The 17064-nt window shown below is 44.5% G+C and overlaps 1 protein-coding gene across 4 annotated transcripts in view; it reads left to right on the top strand.

The window, feature by feature from the left end:
* The window catches only part of LOC310701049 (alpha-2-macroglobulin-like), a 74360-nt gene that overhangs the window by 55769 nt on the left and 1527 nt on the right, over positions 1–17064 (top strand). For 3 of the 4 annotated variants that reach the window (XM_083491115.1, XM_083491114.1, XM_083491116.1), the window contains 7 exons: positions 418–650; positions 2872–3090; positions 4667–4794; positions 5087–5177; positions 12411–12479; positions 16529–16631; positions 16852–16893. In XM_083491115.1, coding sequence (XP_083347241.1) covers positions 418–650; positions 2872–3090; positions 4667–4794; positions 5087–5177; positions 12411–12479; positions 16529–16631; positions 16852–16893 — 885 coding nt within the window. Of the gene's footprint in view, positions 1–257; positions 651–2871; positions 3091–4666; positions 4795–5086; positions 5178–12410; positions 12480–16528; positions 16632–16851; positions 16894–17064 lie in introns of all 4 variants that reach the window. The other variant, XR_014522908.1, reaches the window with a different exon arrangement.

Here is a 17064-nt window from a genome sequence, read left to right as displayed (position 1 = left end):
CCTGTGGAACCCCCTCCCTTCAGATGTGAAAGAAATAAGCAGCTTTCTTATCTTTAAAAGACATCTGAAGGCAGCCCTGTTTAGGGAAGTTTTTAATATTTAATGCTGTATTGTTTTTAACACTCGATTGGGAGCAGCCAGATGGGCGGGGTATAAATTAATAATAATAATAATAATAATAATAATAATAATAATAATAATAATAATTATTCTCCCCTTGAAAATCTGGCTCCTCATTCCCTGGTGGGAATGAATAGTTGGCAATGCAGACAAAACCACCAGTCCAAAGATCCGCCTTCTTCTCAGGATCCAAACAGTTTGGAACCTGGTCCTCTTCCCACATTCCACAGCACCGACATTGTTAGTGGTGCCCGGGTTGCTCGACCCAAACATTAACGACTCCTTCCCTCCCTGAAGAGGATGGCTCCCTTCACTGGCAGCGGCCTGGAAAGAAAGAGGTGGACAAGCACCTTTCATTCTTTGGTCCTCCCCGGGCTCCGTCTGCGGAGGTGGAGATGACAGCCTACGTCCTCCTGAGTTACCTGACCAAACAGCCAGCGCCATCCCGGCAAGAGCTGGGGACAGCCACACGCATTGTCAAGTGGCTCAACCGGCAGCAGAACCCCACTGGGGGCTTCTCCTCCACTCAGGTAAGCCTCCTTCCTTCCTTCCTTCCTTCCTTCCTTCCTTCCTTCCTTCCTTCCTTCCTTCCTTCCTTCCCTGCCATTCTCTCCTTCCAGGGATCCAGACCAAAGTTTGCAAGGAGTGATGGGAAGGCACAGCAAGCTGTCAGGGCTGCTGCAAACCCTTGAAATCCAATAAAAAATTCCAATCAAAAATTCTATACAGAATGGGAATGCATAGGAGAACACACGAAGAAAATATGGTGTTAAAGCAGAACTCTTAATAGGCAATTGTTAAGCGAGTAAGGACAAAAGAAGTAATTATAATTTAACCATTTTCAAGTTACTCTATTTTATCAAAGCAACTAGAAAAAAATATATTATGATGGGAAGATCTCACACAGGTGAAGGGAAGCAGTGGGGTGTGTCAGGAAAAAGCACCAAGGCAAAAGCCAGCTCCAGATGGCTGGAATGCAAAACAGGATGTTGTGTTTTGCAGGTGTACTGTTGGGGAAAAGGTGGAGCCTATTCTCTGTACTGAGCACCGGATGTTAGCTCAGAGTGTCATATGACCTGTGCTGGAAGTACAGGGGAGGAGTTTGAGTCTCTTCTGATGGAGTCTGAAGGAAGCAGTTGCATTTCTATGTACTGTTGAGTGACAGGAATAAAACATGTAAAAAGGACTCCTGTCTGTCTCATTTCCCCTCCCTGGGAGAATGCAGGGAGGGAGAGAGAAGCAGAGAAGCAGAGGGTGTGTTCTATCTCACGTCTAATGAGAAGAATCTCCGGGTTTGTTTACCTAGCCTGCCGGGGGTCGCAGACGGAAGGTAAACACAGTATCTCGCTCAATTGCCTCGGGGGAGGCCAGGTACCTCTGACTGTGAGCCAAGATCTCACACAGGTGAAGGGAAGCAGTGGGGAGGAGGGGAGGGTTAGGTTGAAATTGGGAAATAAAATAATATATGGGACAGCAAAGGATATAATAGATTCTTATAGAATAGTAATATATTGTAACCAGAATAGAAGTTTAAAAGTGGAAGTAAATGTACTTTTTGTTTTTTCATTATTGTAATAGTTATTATTATTTCTTATCGGTAGAAGGCAATGTTAATTTAGACTTCTTTGTTTTGCTGTCTGTATAATTTTTTTTTAAGTCAATAAAAAAAGGATCTCTCAATCATAGGAAATTGGGGTATGGTAATGGAAAGTCCAGGGCCCGTTGAGGATGTTGCCAAAGTTTGGATGCCTTGGCTGAGAATGCAAACCTCAAGGAACCCAAATTCTCACAATAACTTTGAGGTGACCATTTATGTTCCCCTTGGACAGCTTCTTCCCTGGAAGATTGGGGTATACCATATGAGGAACGGCTAAGGGAGCTGGGCATGTTTAGCCTGGAGAAAAGGAGGTTAAGGGGTGATATGATAGCCATGTTCAAATATATAAAAGGATGTCACATAGAGGAGGGAGAAAGGTTGTTTTCTGCTGCTCCAGAGAAGTGGACGCGGAGCAATGGATCCAAACTACAAGAAAGAAGATTCCACCTAAACATTAGGAAGAACTTCCTGACAGTAAGAGCTGTTCAACAGTGGAATTTGCTGCCAAGGAGTGTGGTGGAGTCTCCTACTTTGGAGGTCTTTAAGCAGAGGCTTGACAACCATATGTCAGGAGTGCTCTGATGGTGTTTCCTGCAAGACTAGAGCAAAGAGGACTGTGACCTCTGTGCCTGCCTAGTCTGCTGTCCGGATGGGCAACTCTTGTGTGCCAAGGCCCAGTGACCCGCAGTTCCCTAGTGGATAGTAACCTCCCTCCATCCAAACAAAGGCTTACTCAACGCCTAACCTCACAAAGTTGTGACGATTGCTACAAGGTAGGTGTATACCAAATGGCTGGTGTGAAGGTCGCGAGAGGGGGTTCTCTGGCCATGCCACGATTTAAATTTCCCACGGCCACGCCTCCTGCTGACACTAATTGGTCGGTGGAGCTACCCCTGGGCGGGGCCCTGCCCAGCGACGCAGCCTAGATGGCAAAAGTGGCAACGTGTTTAAGTTGCTAACTGTACATTGGGATCTGCTCTGGATCAAAAGGAGTAGAATTCATGACAAGATGGATGACAATTAGGGAGCCCTTCCAAGTCTGCAGTTCTACTAGTCTATGGTAACTGGACTTCAACCAGGGGACAACTTCAAACTGAGGACTGTCCTCTCTACAACAAGGTCCATGCCCACCTTCCCCTTGGTCTGTGTTGCAGGACACTGTGGTTGCCCTCCAGGCCCTCTCCCTCTACGGTGCCCTTACCTACTTCAAGAGCAGCATGGGCCCAGAAGTGACCCTGAGCTCCACAGAGGGCGTCCTGCGGCAGTTCCATGTGGACAGCACCAACCGCCTGCTTCTCCAGTGCCAGGCTCTGCCCAGAGTGCCAGGGGACTACGTCAGCACGGCCACGGGGGAAGGCTGTGTCCACGTCCAGGTGAGTGAGTGTCCCACCCGGGATGGGTGCCTGGGAAAGAGAAAGTGTGACATGTGGTGTTCTGGATCACAGCAACACAACTGCCTGGGCCAGCACTGCCTGGCGCAAAGATTGGGTGGCCCACGAGACTGTTGAGGTTGCACAAGGTGGTGGCAGCTTTGCTTTGGAAGACATTGCCCTGCCCTAGAAATGATCAGCTCCTTCTTGGTGGAGAAACCAAGTTGGGGCAGTTGCCCCGAGCAGGTAGCAAGAACAAAAGGATAGGGGGACCCCGATCTTGGCAGCAGTATGTTTGGAAATGATCTAGGGGTCAACATTGTATTAGCCAAGAAGCTAATGCAGTTCTAGACTGCATCAGTGGAAGCATTGTGTCCAGATCAAGAGAAGTAATAGTACCACTGCCTGGAGTATTGTGTCCAATTATGGTCACCAAAGTTTAAGAAAGGTATTGAAAAGCTGGAATATGTGCAGAGGAGGGCAACCAAGATGATCAAGGGTCTGGAGACCAAGCCTTATGAGGAACAATTGAGGGAGTTGGGTATGTTTGGTCTGGAGAAGAGAAGACTGAGTGGTGACATGATAGTCAACTTCAAACAAACTGAAGGGCTGTCACATGGGGGATGGAGCAAGCTTGTTTTCTGCTGCTCCAGTGGGTAGGACCAATGGGTTCAAAATACAATAAAAGAGATTCCAACTAATCATTGGGAAGAACTTTCTGACAGTAAGAGCTGTTTGGAGGGTAGTGGGCAGTCCTTCACTGGAGATTTTGAATGGAGTTGGGATGGCCATCCGTTAGGGATTCCTTAGCTAGGATTCCTGCATTTCATGGGGTTGGACAAATGATCCTTGGGATCCCTTCCAACTCTACCATGGTTCTATGGCCAGTAAGCAAGGGCTTATCGCAACTTAGCAAGCCAGGGAATGGAAATAAGTCATTCAGAATCCTAGAGATGTGCCAATGAAGGGATAAGTTGTTCCAGCAAAGGCTAGATGCTAACCGAACCATTATATTGTCTCTAAGACCCGCCACCCTTAAAGGGGCAGACCTCCAGCCTGAAGCTGGGGCCTGTGTCCTCTCTCTGCTAACTCTCATACAGCCCTCAGGTGTGAGGACTCTGGCCCATCTGGGGGTATTGGCTCGGGGGCTGCATTGGTTGCTGGGCTCAGTGATGTCAAGATCCATATTAGCCCCTTGTGTCACAGTCTGGTTCACAGGTGATTGAAATCCTGGCAGGGGACATCAGGACCAGGGGCAAAATGACCAGGTGGGAGCAGGAACGGGGGTCAGGAAGCCAAGAGCCCAAGGGTCAGAGAGCTGGGAGTCTTCGTCTTGCGGTTTTTTCATCTTACGAAGCACGGCTATTAACGGCTTAGCGGCTTTAAGAAAAAGGAAACAAACTCACAAGAACTCGCAAGACATTTCGTCTTGCGAAGCAAGCCCAAAGGGAAATTCGTCTTGCGGAACGACTCAAAAAACGGAAAACCCTTTCGTCTAGCGAGTTTTTCGTCTTGCGAGGCATTCGTCTTGTGGGGCACCACTGTACTAATTATTATTAGAGTCCTGTTTCTTTTCCAGACCACTTTGAAATACAACATGCATCCACACCAGGAAGAGGCACCGTTCACGCTGGAGGTGCGCACAGTTCCAGAGACCTGCGCTGGACCCAAAGCCCACAAAACATTTGACGTTGCCATCAATGTCAGGTAGTCCCCTTCATTGGCCAAGGCTATTTGGGAATCTGGACCACTCCACAATCAGGATGTATTAGAACAGAGGTTCTCAACCTGTGGGTCCCCAGATGTTGTTGGACTACAACTCCCATCATCCCTGTGCTCTGGCCTTGCTAGCTAGGGGTGATGGGAGTTGTAGTTCAACAACATCTGGGGACCCACAGGTTGAGAAAGGTTGTATTAGAAGATGGATAGATGGTTACGGGGTGGGCTGTCAGGGGCGAAGAGTGGTGCGATTATTTCCCCTCTCTCTTTGGGTTCTCAGTTACACCGGCAACCGACTGGCCTCCAACATGGCCATCGTCGATGTTAAGATGCTCTCAGGATTCGTCCCAGTGAAGCCATCCGTAAAGCAGGTAAGAGCTTCGTTTGTGTGTGAAGGCCCCACCACAAACAGCAGCCTACTTCCTTGGCTGTAGGAGACTTGAGAAGAAAAGAGCTTCCGGAGGCGGCGCGAATTAAGCAATGGCGGTCCTCTTCGCGCTGTGAAGAGGAGCTCCGCAGAAAAGGGTTGTTCGCTGCGGCACAGCGACGACCCATCAAGAAAAACCACGGGCAGAGTGAGCTCGTGGCCGTGGGACTCGGCGGGCACCTGGAGCGACCCCCAAAACGAAGAAGGGACCCTGTAAGGGGCTCCGGAAGCGCGGAGGGGAAGCGGTGCTGTGAGTTCATCGCTCTTTCTGCGGGAGCGAAGCCGCGCGGCTGCTGCTGATGAGCGCTGACCTTTCTTCCTTAAATATTGGATTCTAAACCATCTACTCGTGAGTAAGAATTACTCTACTTTGGATTACAAATTTTTGAAATTGGCTGAAAGCGGGAGACGAAAAAAGGAAGTCCGTCTTCCGGCAAGGCTTAAAGATCAAAGGCAAAGAACTGACAAGCTGGAAGCAGTGGAAAGGGATTATAAAACTTGGAAGTATCGTGCGTTGGAGGACTTGGTAACGGAAAGGAAAGGCAAGTCTACTTTTTTCTTTTATTATTGGGGCGATTTAAATTGAGAACTTTCCTCCTTCTGTGGATTTTAAAAATATAAGAAACCAGATCTCGGGCTGACAGTGAGAAGAGCTGTCTTTGCGGATACAATAATATACCTGAAATTGCTACATTGTTATATTGGGGCACTATTGGAAGATACAACTATGCAATTGTAACTTGCATCCCTCCAGAAGAAATTTAATGGCAACTTGGGAGAGGCTCTGCAAGTGGAAAAAGTTTTAAGGACTATTGTAAAGTTATTTAGCTGCAGGGACTTTAATGGCGGCTAAATTTTTCTCTTTCTTTCCTGAACTGCAACAATACTCCCTCTAGTGGAGCTTGGGATTTACAAACTCCTGGGAACTAACTTTGTTTTGACTCTCTGCTGTTTTACTATCTACACTGAGGAACTGTCTTTCCCATGGAACAATAGACAATTTGACCTTGGCTCATAGACAGGTGTGGAATGAGTGGCCCTCCGAAAACAAGATCTGCAAAAGCGAAAGCAGGGAAAGGCCAACTTGTGCAAACAACTTTGACTTCACAGTCGCGCAGATCATCAGTCCCTGCTGTATTAAAGGGAGTTGAACTCCCAACAACAGCTGTATTAAAGGAAGCTGAACAGCCAACAACAGAGGATATGGCTGCAGGGGGATCTGATACTCTTCTAAATGAAATGTTACAACAATTTGCAATCTTAAACAAGAAGGTTGATGATCAAACAGCAAAAATTGACTTAGCCACATCCTCTATTACAAAACTATCTGAACAAGTGGCACAACACTCACAAGCAATTGGGAATTTAAAAGATGCCACTTCTGAGAATCGGAAATTGGCTGAGGCTGCAAATTTAAAGGCGGACCAAGCGAACCAGAAAGTGGATGAATTGAAAGGAGAGGTAAAGCCACTACATAAGCACATTAGTGACCAGCAGGCCTACCTGTCTATGGCAGAATTGAGAAATCGGGAAAATAATTTAAGATTATGATCTATCCCAGAGCTCGAGAAAGAAGACCTGACCGGCTACCTGACAACAGAATTCTCTAAGTTCTGGGGTATAGAAGAAGATAAAGACTTTAAAATAACAACTGCGTTTAGATTGGGAAGAGTAGCAAAGAAGGACAGGCCCAGAGATTGTCTGATCATCTTGAGGACTAAACAAGAGAGAGACAAAATACTTGACCTTCATTTCAACAAATCACTTGAGATCCAGGACAGAAAAGCAGAGATTTACAAGGATATACCAAAACAACTCTTGGATCTCAGAGCTACATATACTGATCTAGCAAGACTTTTGAGAAGCAACGGGATACCATACAGGTGGGAGTTTCCACAAGGTTTATCATTTAACTACAAAGGAAAGAAGGTTAGAATCAAAACAAAAGAGGATAACCAGAAGTTCCTGCACGACCACGGAGAGGATCTGCAGAAGGGAATAGCAATTCCTTGGCCTACGCCACAGCCTGGAATAGAACCAACACCCTCTTCCTCGGAACCGGACAAAAAAGAGGACACCCCATAAAGAGTAACAACAGATTGGTACAGGATGTCTCTGCAGCTGTACAGTTGGAATATTAATGGAGCAAATTCCCCGGAAAAACGAAAAAGGATTTTCCATATTTTGAAAAAAGAACATTTGGATATAATTTGTTTGCAAGAAACACATGTGACTAGGCTCCACAGGAAAGTGCTAATTAATAAAAGACTAGGCCAAGAATTTATCTCATCAGATAGAGTTAAAAAGAGAGGCGTGGTGATCTACGCAAAGGAGAACCTAGCACCGAAATTTTTGTTTAAAGATGAACAAGGAAGAATCCTGGCAATTGAAATACAAACTCAAGGAGAAAAAGTTTTGATATTAGGAATCTACGCACCAAATGAGGGGAAATCGGAATTTTGCAAGAAGCTGCATGAGACATTATTGGACTATCTGGACTATTCGAACATCATTATGATGGGAGATATGAATGGGGTGGTCTCTACCTTTATGGATGAGTCACAAAATCAAAATTTAACCAAGGATGGCAGACTACCGAAAACCTTTTTTGAACTGGCAGACAATATGGACTTGATTGATATTTGGCGGACAAGGAACCCCCTAGGTAAAGAAGGAACTTTCTTTTCTGAGGCCCACTTGTCATGGACAAGAATCGACCAAATTTGGACAACTAGAGGGCTGGCACCAAAGACTACAAGAGTGGAAATCTGCCCAAAGACTTGCTCCGACCACAATGCCCTGAAAATGGAAGTGAGATTTACCCCAGCCGGCTCCTTTAGATGGAAAATGAATGGCAGCCTGTTTAGAGATCAAGAGATTGTAAAGAAGGCCCAAAAAACTTTAAAGGACTATTTTGAAATTAACTTGAACACTTCGGTGGAAAAAAGAACGATCTGGGACGCAAGTAAAGCTGTAATGAGAGGGTTTCTGATACAACAAAATACGATTAAGAAAAAACTCTGGAATGGAAAAAAGGATAAAATATTAGAGAAGATAAGAGACGGAGAGAAAAGATTGAGATCTAAACCAAAATCAAAAGAGATTCTGCGAGAAATTAAATTCCACCAGTCACAATATATGAAACTGATAAATCAAGAAGTGGAATGGAAAATTAAACAAATGAGACAAAGATCTTTTGAGTCAGCGAATAAATGTGGGAAACTGCTGGCATGGCAGTTGAAAAAAAGACAGAAGCTGAACTATGTTACCAATCTAGAGGTGGAAGGGAAAAATATCCAGAAACCAGGCGAAATTAGAAAGTGTTTCCAGAAATACTTAAAAAAGTTGTATACACAAGGGCCTGAGGAAGTGTCTGAGATGGATCAGTTTTTGAAACTCAACGGTCTACCAGAATTATCTCAGGAGAAGAGATCAATCTTGAACTGTAAAATAACACAACAGGAAATTGAGGATGCTATTCAGAATATGCAGCTGGGCAAGTCTCCAGGCCCAGATGGGCTTACCTCCAAGTATTATAGGACGTTGAAAGACTATTTGATACAACCACTAATGGAGGTGTGTAACCAGATTATGGGGGGAGGAAGGGCACCGGAAACGTGGAAAGAAGCCACATTGATACCCAAAGTGGAAACTGAAAAGACTCAACTTAGGAACTACCGTCCCATCTCACTCCTAAATGTGGATTACAAAATATTTACAGACATTTTGGCAAGTAGATTTAAAAAGGTTTTAAATGAAGTAATTCATAAGGACCAAGCAGGCTTTCTCCCTGGTAGGCATTTGTTTGACAACACTAGGAATATTATAGATATTCTGGAACTTTTACAAACAAATATTAACACTAAAGCAGTGTTAATTTTTATCGACGCAGAGAAGGCCTTTGACAACATTTCTTGGAAATTTATGAAGAAAAACTTGGAAGGGATGGGAGTGGGACGGGGGTTTGAAAATGGCATAGAAGCAATTTATTCAGAACAAAAAGCTAAGTTGATAGTGAACAATGTGGTGACAGAGGAGTTCCATATTGAAAAAGGAACACGCCAGGGGTGCCCCCTATCCCCCCTACTATTTATATCAGTCCTGGAGGTGCTGCTGAATATGATTAGGAGGGACCGGCAAATACAAGGGATACGGGTCGGAGTGAAACAATATAAACTGAAAGCATTTGCAGATGACTTAGTTTTAACATTACAGGAGCCAGAATCTAGTACAAAAAGAGTTTTAGAACTGATTCAAGAATTTGGTCGGGTGGCAGGATTTAAGTTGAATAAACAAAAAACTAAAGTTTTGGGGAAAAACTTGACACCTTTAGAAACAGAGGGGTTTCAGAAGGAAACAGAGCTAACTGTGGTTAAAAAAGTGAAATACCTGGGGGTAAACTTGACATCAAAAAATTTGAATTTGTTTAAAGACAACTATGAAAAATGTTGGTTAGAAGTTAAGAAAGATCTAGAAATTTGGTCAAGATTGAAGCTTTCCTTGCTGGGCCGAATTGCAGCTGTAAAAATGAACGTTTTGCCAAAGATGTTGTTTTTATTTCAAACCTTGCAGATCATGGACAGAGTGGAATGTTTTGGAAAGTGGCAGAAGGACATTTCAAAGTTTGTTTGGCAGGGCAAAAAGCCCCGAATAAAGTTTAAAATACTAACTGACGCAAAAGAAAGAGGGGGGTTTGCCCTGCCAGACTTAAGGTTATACTACGAAGCTGCAGCCTTCTGCTGGATGAAAGATTGGATCTTATTAGAGAACACAGATGTCCTAGACCTGGAAGGTTTTAACAACTCGTTAGGATGGCATGCGTATTTGTGGTACGGCAAGGTAAAAACACATGGAATGTTCAAAAACCATATTGTCAGGAAAGCAATTTTCATGGTCTGGATGAAATACAAAGACTTACTTGAAAGTAAGACCCCCGAGGTGGCTATCACCAATAGAGGCCAAGGCTCGGAAAAAACCCAATATGGAGGCCGGCTGGCCGAAATATTGGGAAATAATAGAAAACATTGGAGATAATTGGACGTTGCAGAGCTATGAAAAATTAAAGGATAAGGTGCAAGATTGGTTTCATTATGCCCAAATTAATGAGGTTGTTAAGTTGGATAAAAAAATAGGATTCCAGGTGGAAAAATTGAAACTTGAGACAGAGCTGTTAGAACCAAAGACCAAGGTATTATCGAGAATGTACAACTTGCTGCTTAAATGGAATACTCAGGATGAGACAGTTAAATCAGCCATGATAAAGTGGGCTCAAGACATTGGGTACAATATCATGTTTGAAGACTGGGAAAGGTTATGGACCACCGGTATGAAATTTACGGCATGTAATGCCTTGAAAGAAAACATTATGAAAATGATATACAGGTGGTACATGACCCCAGTCAAGCTTGCTAAGATATACCATTTGTCTGATAACAAATGTTGGAAGTGTAAGGAGGCTGAAGGAACATTCTTTCACCAAGAGTGAAGGCCTTCTGGGAAATGATCTACAACGAGCTAAAAAAGGTGTTTAAGTACACCTTTCCTAAGAAACCGGAGGCCTTCCTCTTGGGCATTATGGGCCAAAAGGTGTTAAAGAAGGACAGAACGTTTTTTATGTATGCAACCACAGCAGCAAGAATTCTTATTGCCAAATATTGGAAGACTCAAGATTTGCCCACACTGGAAGAGTGGCAAACGCAATTGATTGACTACATGGAGTTGGCCGAGATGACTGCCAGGATCCGAGATCTGGGAGAAGAAGCAATGGAGGAGGACTGGAAGAAATTTAAGGACTATTTGCAAAAACTTTATAAGTTATATGAATTACAGGATTTCGTACGATTTGGAAGGATAGCCCCAGCAATGAGAGTGGAATATATATGAAATTAGATAATAATAATGAAAGAACCAATGTTTAAATGTTCAAAAAAGGATAATATATGTGCTTATTGAGTAATTTGGATAATAAGTAAATTAAACTTAAAATGAAATTGAAAGTACAAAAGAAACACATGAAATAAGGTTATAATTTGCTGACAAATTTATTATTAAGAATGCACTGTGCGGGAGATGTGGGGAAGTCCGTTGGTGGATTGAAACAAGCTTTGGAAATAATCTGTCTTTTTTCTTTTCTTTTCTTTTCTTGTTTTCTTTGTTTTTCTGTGCTGTTCATTTCTATCTGGAAAAAATGCAATAAAAAATATTTTAAAAAAAGAGAGAAGAAAAGAGCTGCCTTTGCCATATTGCCTACCTACCCCAGGCATCCTCTCTCCAAAAACAGCCACGAGGATCCCTCTGGGTGTCTCACAAGCGGGACTTCTCCTTGTGTTTGTTAGTCTGTCTCCAAACTTTGCTACTCTGAGGCCTGCAACCTTTGTTCACAGAGGCGCCAGTGAGCTTTCGCAGCTGATGGATACAGTAATTGGCCATGGGATTGTCCAATCCCGTCTTGGTTTTAAAGTCAGGTGACCTAACGGGAATAATCATATCTTGGGGCTGCGAATGTTGTACTAGCAATGTCCACTAGCCACTAGTTAAGTCACTTGGAGACCTTCTGGTGACAAGTGACTAATAAGTCGAATGAATGAATGAATGAATGAATGGATGGATGGATGGATGAATGAATGAATATAAGCCAAGAACACCACACAGCTCAACCTCGTCTGCCAGGACTACAGAGAAGGCTCTCCTTGCCCTCACCTTAAGGTAGACTATGCTGCTCTCCCTGAGGCTTCAGAGATCGCCTTTCACTATATATGCCACTCGACCCCTTCGACTGGTGGAACTGGCATTGTTACATTTGCCGCATAATACCCATTCTGCATTTGTAAGAACTCAATCTTCTAGTGTGGCAGCACCTGCACTGTGGAACTCCCTGCCTCTTGACACCAGGCAACTGTTAAAAACATTCTTGCTTTGACAAGCCAAACCAGGTGCTTAGGAAGCTAATGCGAGTTTTAATCTGTTTTAGCTTTAATCTGTTTTAATCTGTTATAGCAGTCTACTGCTATATTAACTTTTTGAAAGTTTCAAACTATTGTTGCTGATGTTTCTTATTCAGAGATTTATGATTTTATCTTTTTCATGAACTGCTTTGAGGTTGCTTTTTTACAGTCAATAAGTGTACGAATTTTATGAAATAAAGAAACAACAACAATCTTCATTTTGCGCCCACCAGCTGGAAAGCCACAATCTGGTCCAGCGCACGGAAATGAGCATCAGTCATGTCCTGCTGTATTTGGAGAAGGTGAGCAAAGATGTCAGGCTTGGGCAATTCTCTCCTCCCCCGGGAGCATCAAGGAAGAAACAAGAAAGTTCGCATTTATGGTTTTATTCAGTCATTGTGTTGCAAGACAAAGAACCCAGCCCTGAACTCCACAGTGGTGTTGCTCGCTTTGAGCTCCTCCCCGTCTTTCCCCAGCAACAGTACCTGGCTCCATGGAGGGCCTCGGAAGACAAATGTCGTTGAGCCCTTTGCTCTTGAATTCTAAGTGAGCGGAGAGTCCGTGGGGATGGTGGTGCTTCTATGCTCTGTCTCTGTTGCCAGTTCTCCCCCTCCTTCTCCTAACAGCTCATAACTTGGCAGCTCTGTGTTCTGCTGTAATTCAATCCTGTTTCTCTCTTCTCCTGAAACTGCTGGAGAAAGGGGGGGCGATCCCCCCCTCCTCCTCCAATGGATGCAGAAGAGAAAGAGGAGGTGATCCCTAGCCCTCCTCTTCTGTCCAGTCCCTGACAAAAGAGGGCAGAGACAGGAGGCAGGAGAATCTCTCCTTTGGTCCAGTATACCTGAAGGAGCGTCTCTTCCCTCATCGTTCTACCCGGACACTGAGGTCCAGCACTGAGGGCCTTCTGGCAGTTCCCTCACTGCGAGAAGCCAAGTTACAGGGAACCAGGCAGAGGGCCTTCTCAGTAGTGGCACCTGCCCTGTGGAACGCCCTCCCAGCAGATGTCAAAGAGAAAAACAGCTACCAGACTTTTAGAAGAAACCTGAAGGCAGCCCTGTTTAGGGAAGCTTTTAATGTTTGATGTATTACAGTATTTTACTATTTTTTTTTAAGTAATATTTATTAGAGTTTCAAATAATACAGAAAAGCAAAAAGAAAAAAGAAAAAAGAAAAAAATCCAACCTTTAAAGTCCCATTTTCAATAACTTTTTTCCACAACTTCCCCTCACCTCCCCTTCTTGTATTCTAGATCCAAATATTTATCCAACAAGTTCTTATCTCTAATTTCTTAACCTTAATTTGTTATTATGCTTATTTATATTAAGTTTTTACCCTTGATTCATTTATTATATTTAGTTCAATTTGTATATCAACTTTTAGCTTATGTACCTTAATCATTTACAAAAAAAACCTTTTTCTAAGGTTGACCCTGTTTCCCTTCCACGAATTCCCCATTCTTATAGTGATAACAACATAAAATTAAACACAGAGTAAAATTAAAATTAAACACGTCCGAGGCTCTTGAATCTCTCTCAGTCCCTTTTTGCCGGCTTCTTTGAAAGTCCCTTATATTTAACACCCAGTCTTGAAGGGGCACTCTCTCTATAATGTCCATATTCCTTCCAGCCAGGCCTCCTTGTTTGAAGGTGGAGCTCAAGTTCTGTTTCTTAAGTCCAAATGTCCCACAAGCTCCAGCTTCCACCTTAATCAAATTAGTGATCCCTAGACCATCAGATCTCCACAAAAGAAGATCTTTCCATTCCTCATTTCTAGGTTCAAACCAAATTTTCGTCTTCCAGTCCTTGTTTTCTTTTATAACCATCTTGGCAGGCCTCCGGCTCTCATTTGCCTTCTGTGACATTTCAGCCCCTCCTTTCTGCTCCTCCTGTTCAGCATATATCTCTTCCTCCTCTTCAGTCTCTGGTTTCTTTTCTTGTCCAGCTGCCTGTGTTTTGAACATCAAGTCCTTTTCCAACTCAATAGATATATTTGCTGTTGACTTCGGTTTTGTAGGACTTGTAGACAAAACATGGCCTTGCTCGTACATCTTTCGCAGCTTTCCCATGAGAAAAACAACCTCATCCAGATCAGCCAGTATTTTCCGACCTATTTCCATTCTTGTAATGTCCGTGAACCCCCTCTAGAGGGATTCTGGTTACTTAGTATTCCTTTCACTTCCAGTCCAAAAGTCAAATTAATTTGTATCAATCTTTCAATACCTTGTAACGATATAACCGGCTAAACCAAAACTTTCAATTTTTTCCGACTTTGACAGCTAATTTGACAGCTGTCAAAATTCTGTAACTCCTCAGCAGGCTCCTTTCGCTGTTTACTCCCGGTCTCGGGAAGGGTGGCACTTAATCAAAAAAAAATAAGTTCTTATCCTCCAGCACAGTAACTTAAACTTTTAAATCCGTGGAATTAATAACTTTTATCCAATCAGGAAGAAAGCAACTCTTCTCTCAACCTTAGTTGACAAATCCTTGCTTTAAGATGTTTACAATGGGGGGGGAGACGGACTTCCTCTTTGCACCTCCCCCGCTCGTGCCGAATCCACAAAAAAAGAAAAATTTTAATCCAATTTCCAAGTTACTCACGGGTTGTTGTTCTTGATTTTTAGTCCAAATTTTTAAAGGAAGAAGTCAGTGCTCTCCGGCGAATGGCATGCGGCTTCGCTCGGCAGGGGAAGCAGTAGACTCACAGCACCACGCCGCTCCCCATCCCCCGTTCCGTAGCCTTTAAAAAGGCTCCTTCGCGGGTCGGGAGGGCGCTAACGGTGCCCGCCGAGTCACCATGTCCACGGGCATCCGCGCCCATGGTTTTTAAGGGTCCCCGCGTCGCCGGCGCGGCAGAACCCGGCCCCTGTCGAGCAGACTCCCTCCGGAGCTCGGAGGAAATCCGCCATTCGGCGATGGCGCCAACCCGGAAGTCTGTAGTATTTTACTATTTTGTTGGACGCTACCCAGAGTGGCTGGGGAAGCCCAGCCAGATGGGCGGGGTATAAATTATTATTATTATTATTATTATTATTATTATTATTATTACTACTAATATTATTATCTGGGTGCACCGGTGGGCAGATTGAGAGGAAGGTGGGATTTGCTCCTCACACTCATTCCTTTGGAAACATGGATAAGCTACCAGGGCAGTGGTTGAGCTCCTCTCTCTCTCTCTCTCTCTGTCTTTCTCTCTCTGTCTCTCTGTCTCTCTCTCATTGCAAACCAGCCATTGCACCTCCAAATTGCATAATGGGAGTACTGCAATATTGATTCTGTGATTCCACAATCACTTGGCTATGTGAGAGGAGGGAAGAGAGGATGATGCTGTTCAAACCCTTCCTCTTCTTCACCTCAAGGAAGGACAGAGGGATGGTGGGGAGCCTGTGGAGGAGATTTCCTTCCTGCATAGAAGGTTGGAGTTCGTTGGGAGAGAAGGCTTGGCATTCAGGGTACCGCTCTGAATGCTGCTCATTGCAGCCACTGGAGATGTGCAGGGCAGCAGTTGGGGAAGATTGTAACTGTGTGTGAGAGAGGCACTGACAAACCAGAAGCCCTAAACAATCCCACCAGTGCTCCTTATACACCCATTGCAGAAGGGGGCTGCTCAGATACGGCGAAATGAACCTTCTGGAGAAGCCGTCCTAGAGAAAAGACAAAGTTTTGTTCATGCCCTCCACCATTTCTTTGCTGGGTGTGTGAAGGTCTGTCTTAGCTGCCAGTTGACTCATATCTGGAACTGATAATAATAATAATTTATACCCTGCACATCTGCCTGGGTTTCCCCAGCCACTCTGGGAGGCTCCCAACAGAATATTAAAAACACAATAAAACATCAAACATTAAAAACTTCCCTAAACAGGGCTGCCTTGTTTCCTGTAACCTCACTTTTCACAGTGAGGGAACTGCCAGAAGGCCCTCAGAACTGGACCTCAGGCTGAACGATGGGGGTGGAGACGCTCCTTCAGGTATACTGAACAGAGGCTCTTTAGAGCTTTAAAGGTCAGCACCAACACTTTGACTTGTGCTCGGAAACGTACTGGGAGCCAAGGAAGGTCTTCCAGGACTGGTGTTATATGGTCTTGGCTGCCAATCCCAGTCACCAGTCTAGCTGCCACATTCTGGATTAGTTGTAGTTTCTGGATCACCTAAAAGGTAGCCCCACATAGAGCGCATTCCAGTAGTCCAAGTAGAAGATAACCAGAGCATGCACCACTCTGGCGTGTCAGTCTGTGGGCAGGGCAGGTCTCAGCCTGCGCACCAGATGGAGCGAGTAGACAGCTGCCCTGGACACAGAATCTCAGCCGTCTTGTGATTCTGTATCTCAAGTGATGATCCCACCTGCTTGTCCTCAGGTGACCAACATGACCCAGAGCTACACCTTCACTGTGGAGCAGGATGTGCCTGTCCAGAACTTAAAGCCGGCTGTGGCAAGAGTCTATGATTACTATGAAACAGGTGAGAAAGGCCCCCCACATTGAAGACCATTAAGGTCCACATATCCCACTTCTTAGTTAACTCCCAAAGCAAAATTTAGAACCGTCATGCAATAGCTGCTTTTATGAGCGTTCTGCAACCAACCCCTTAAAAACCACCCACCTGTCTAAAAGTGGTGATGGAGAAAGCTCTGGGGGGGCTGGCCTGACCATCTTTCTCTGTTGCTTCCCTCTCTTTCCAGATGAAGGTGCTGATGCAGAGTACAGCGCCCCCTGCAGTACAGGTAGAGTATGAACAGAGATTGCCTTGTGCAAATCTGAACTGGCTCGAAACTACCAAAGGCCATCCCAGACCATAATCCAGCTTTCTTCGGGGGGCAGGACATGATATAGGGGAGTGGTTTCCAAACCTTTTAGGGCCTCTGCCCCCTTGGTTCCCCCAAAAAGTTGACAGC

This window comes from Podarcis liolepis (genome assembly GCF_965112155.1).
Source record: "Podarcis liolepis genome assembly, chromosome: 2".
NCBI classification, from domain to species: Eukaryota; Metazoa; Chordata; class Lepidosauria; order Squamata; family Lacertidae; genus Podarcis; species Podarcis liolepis.
The sequence above is the reverse complement of the archived record's forward strand: the minus strand, read 5'-3'. Positions and strand labels throughout refer to the sequence as shown.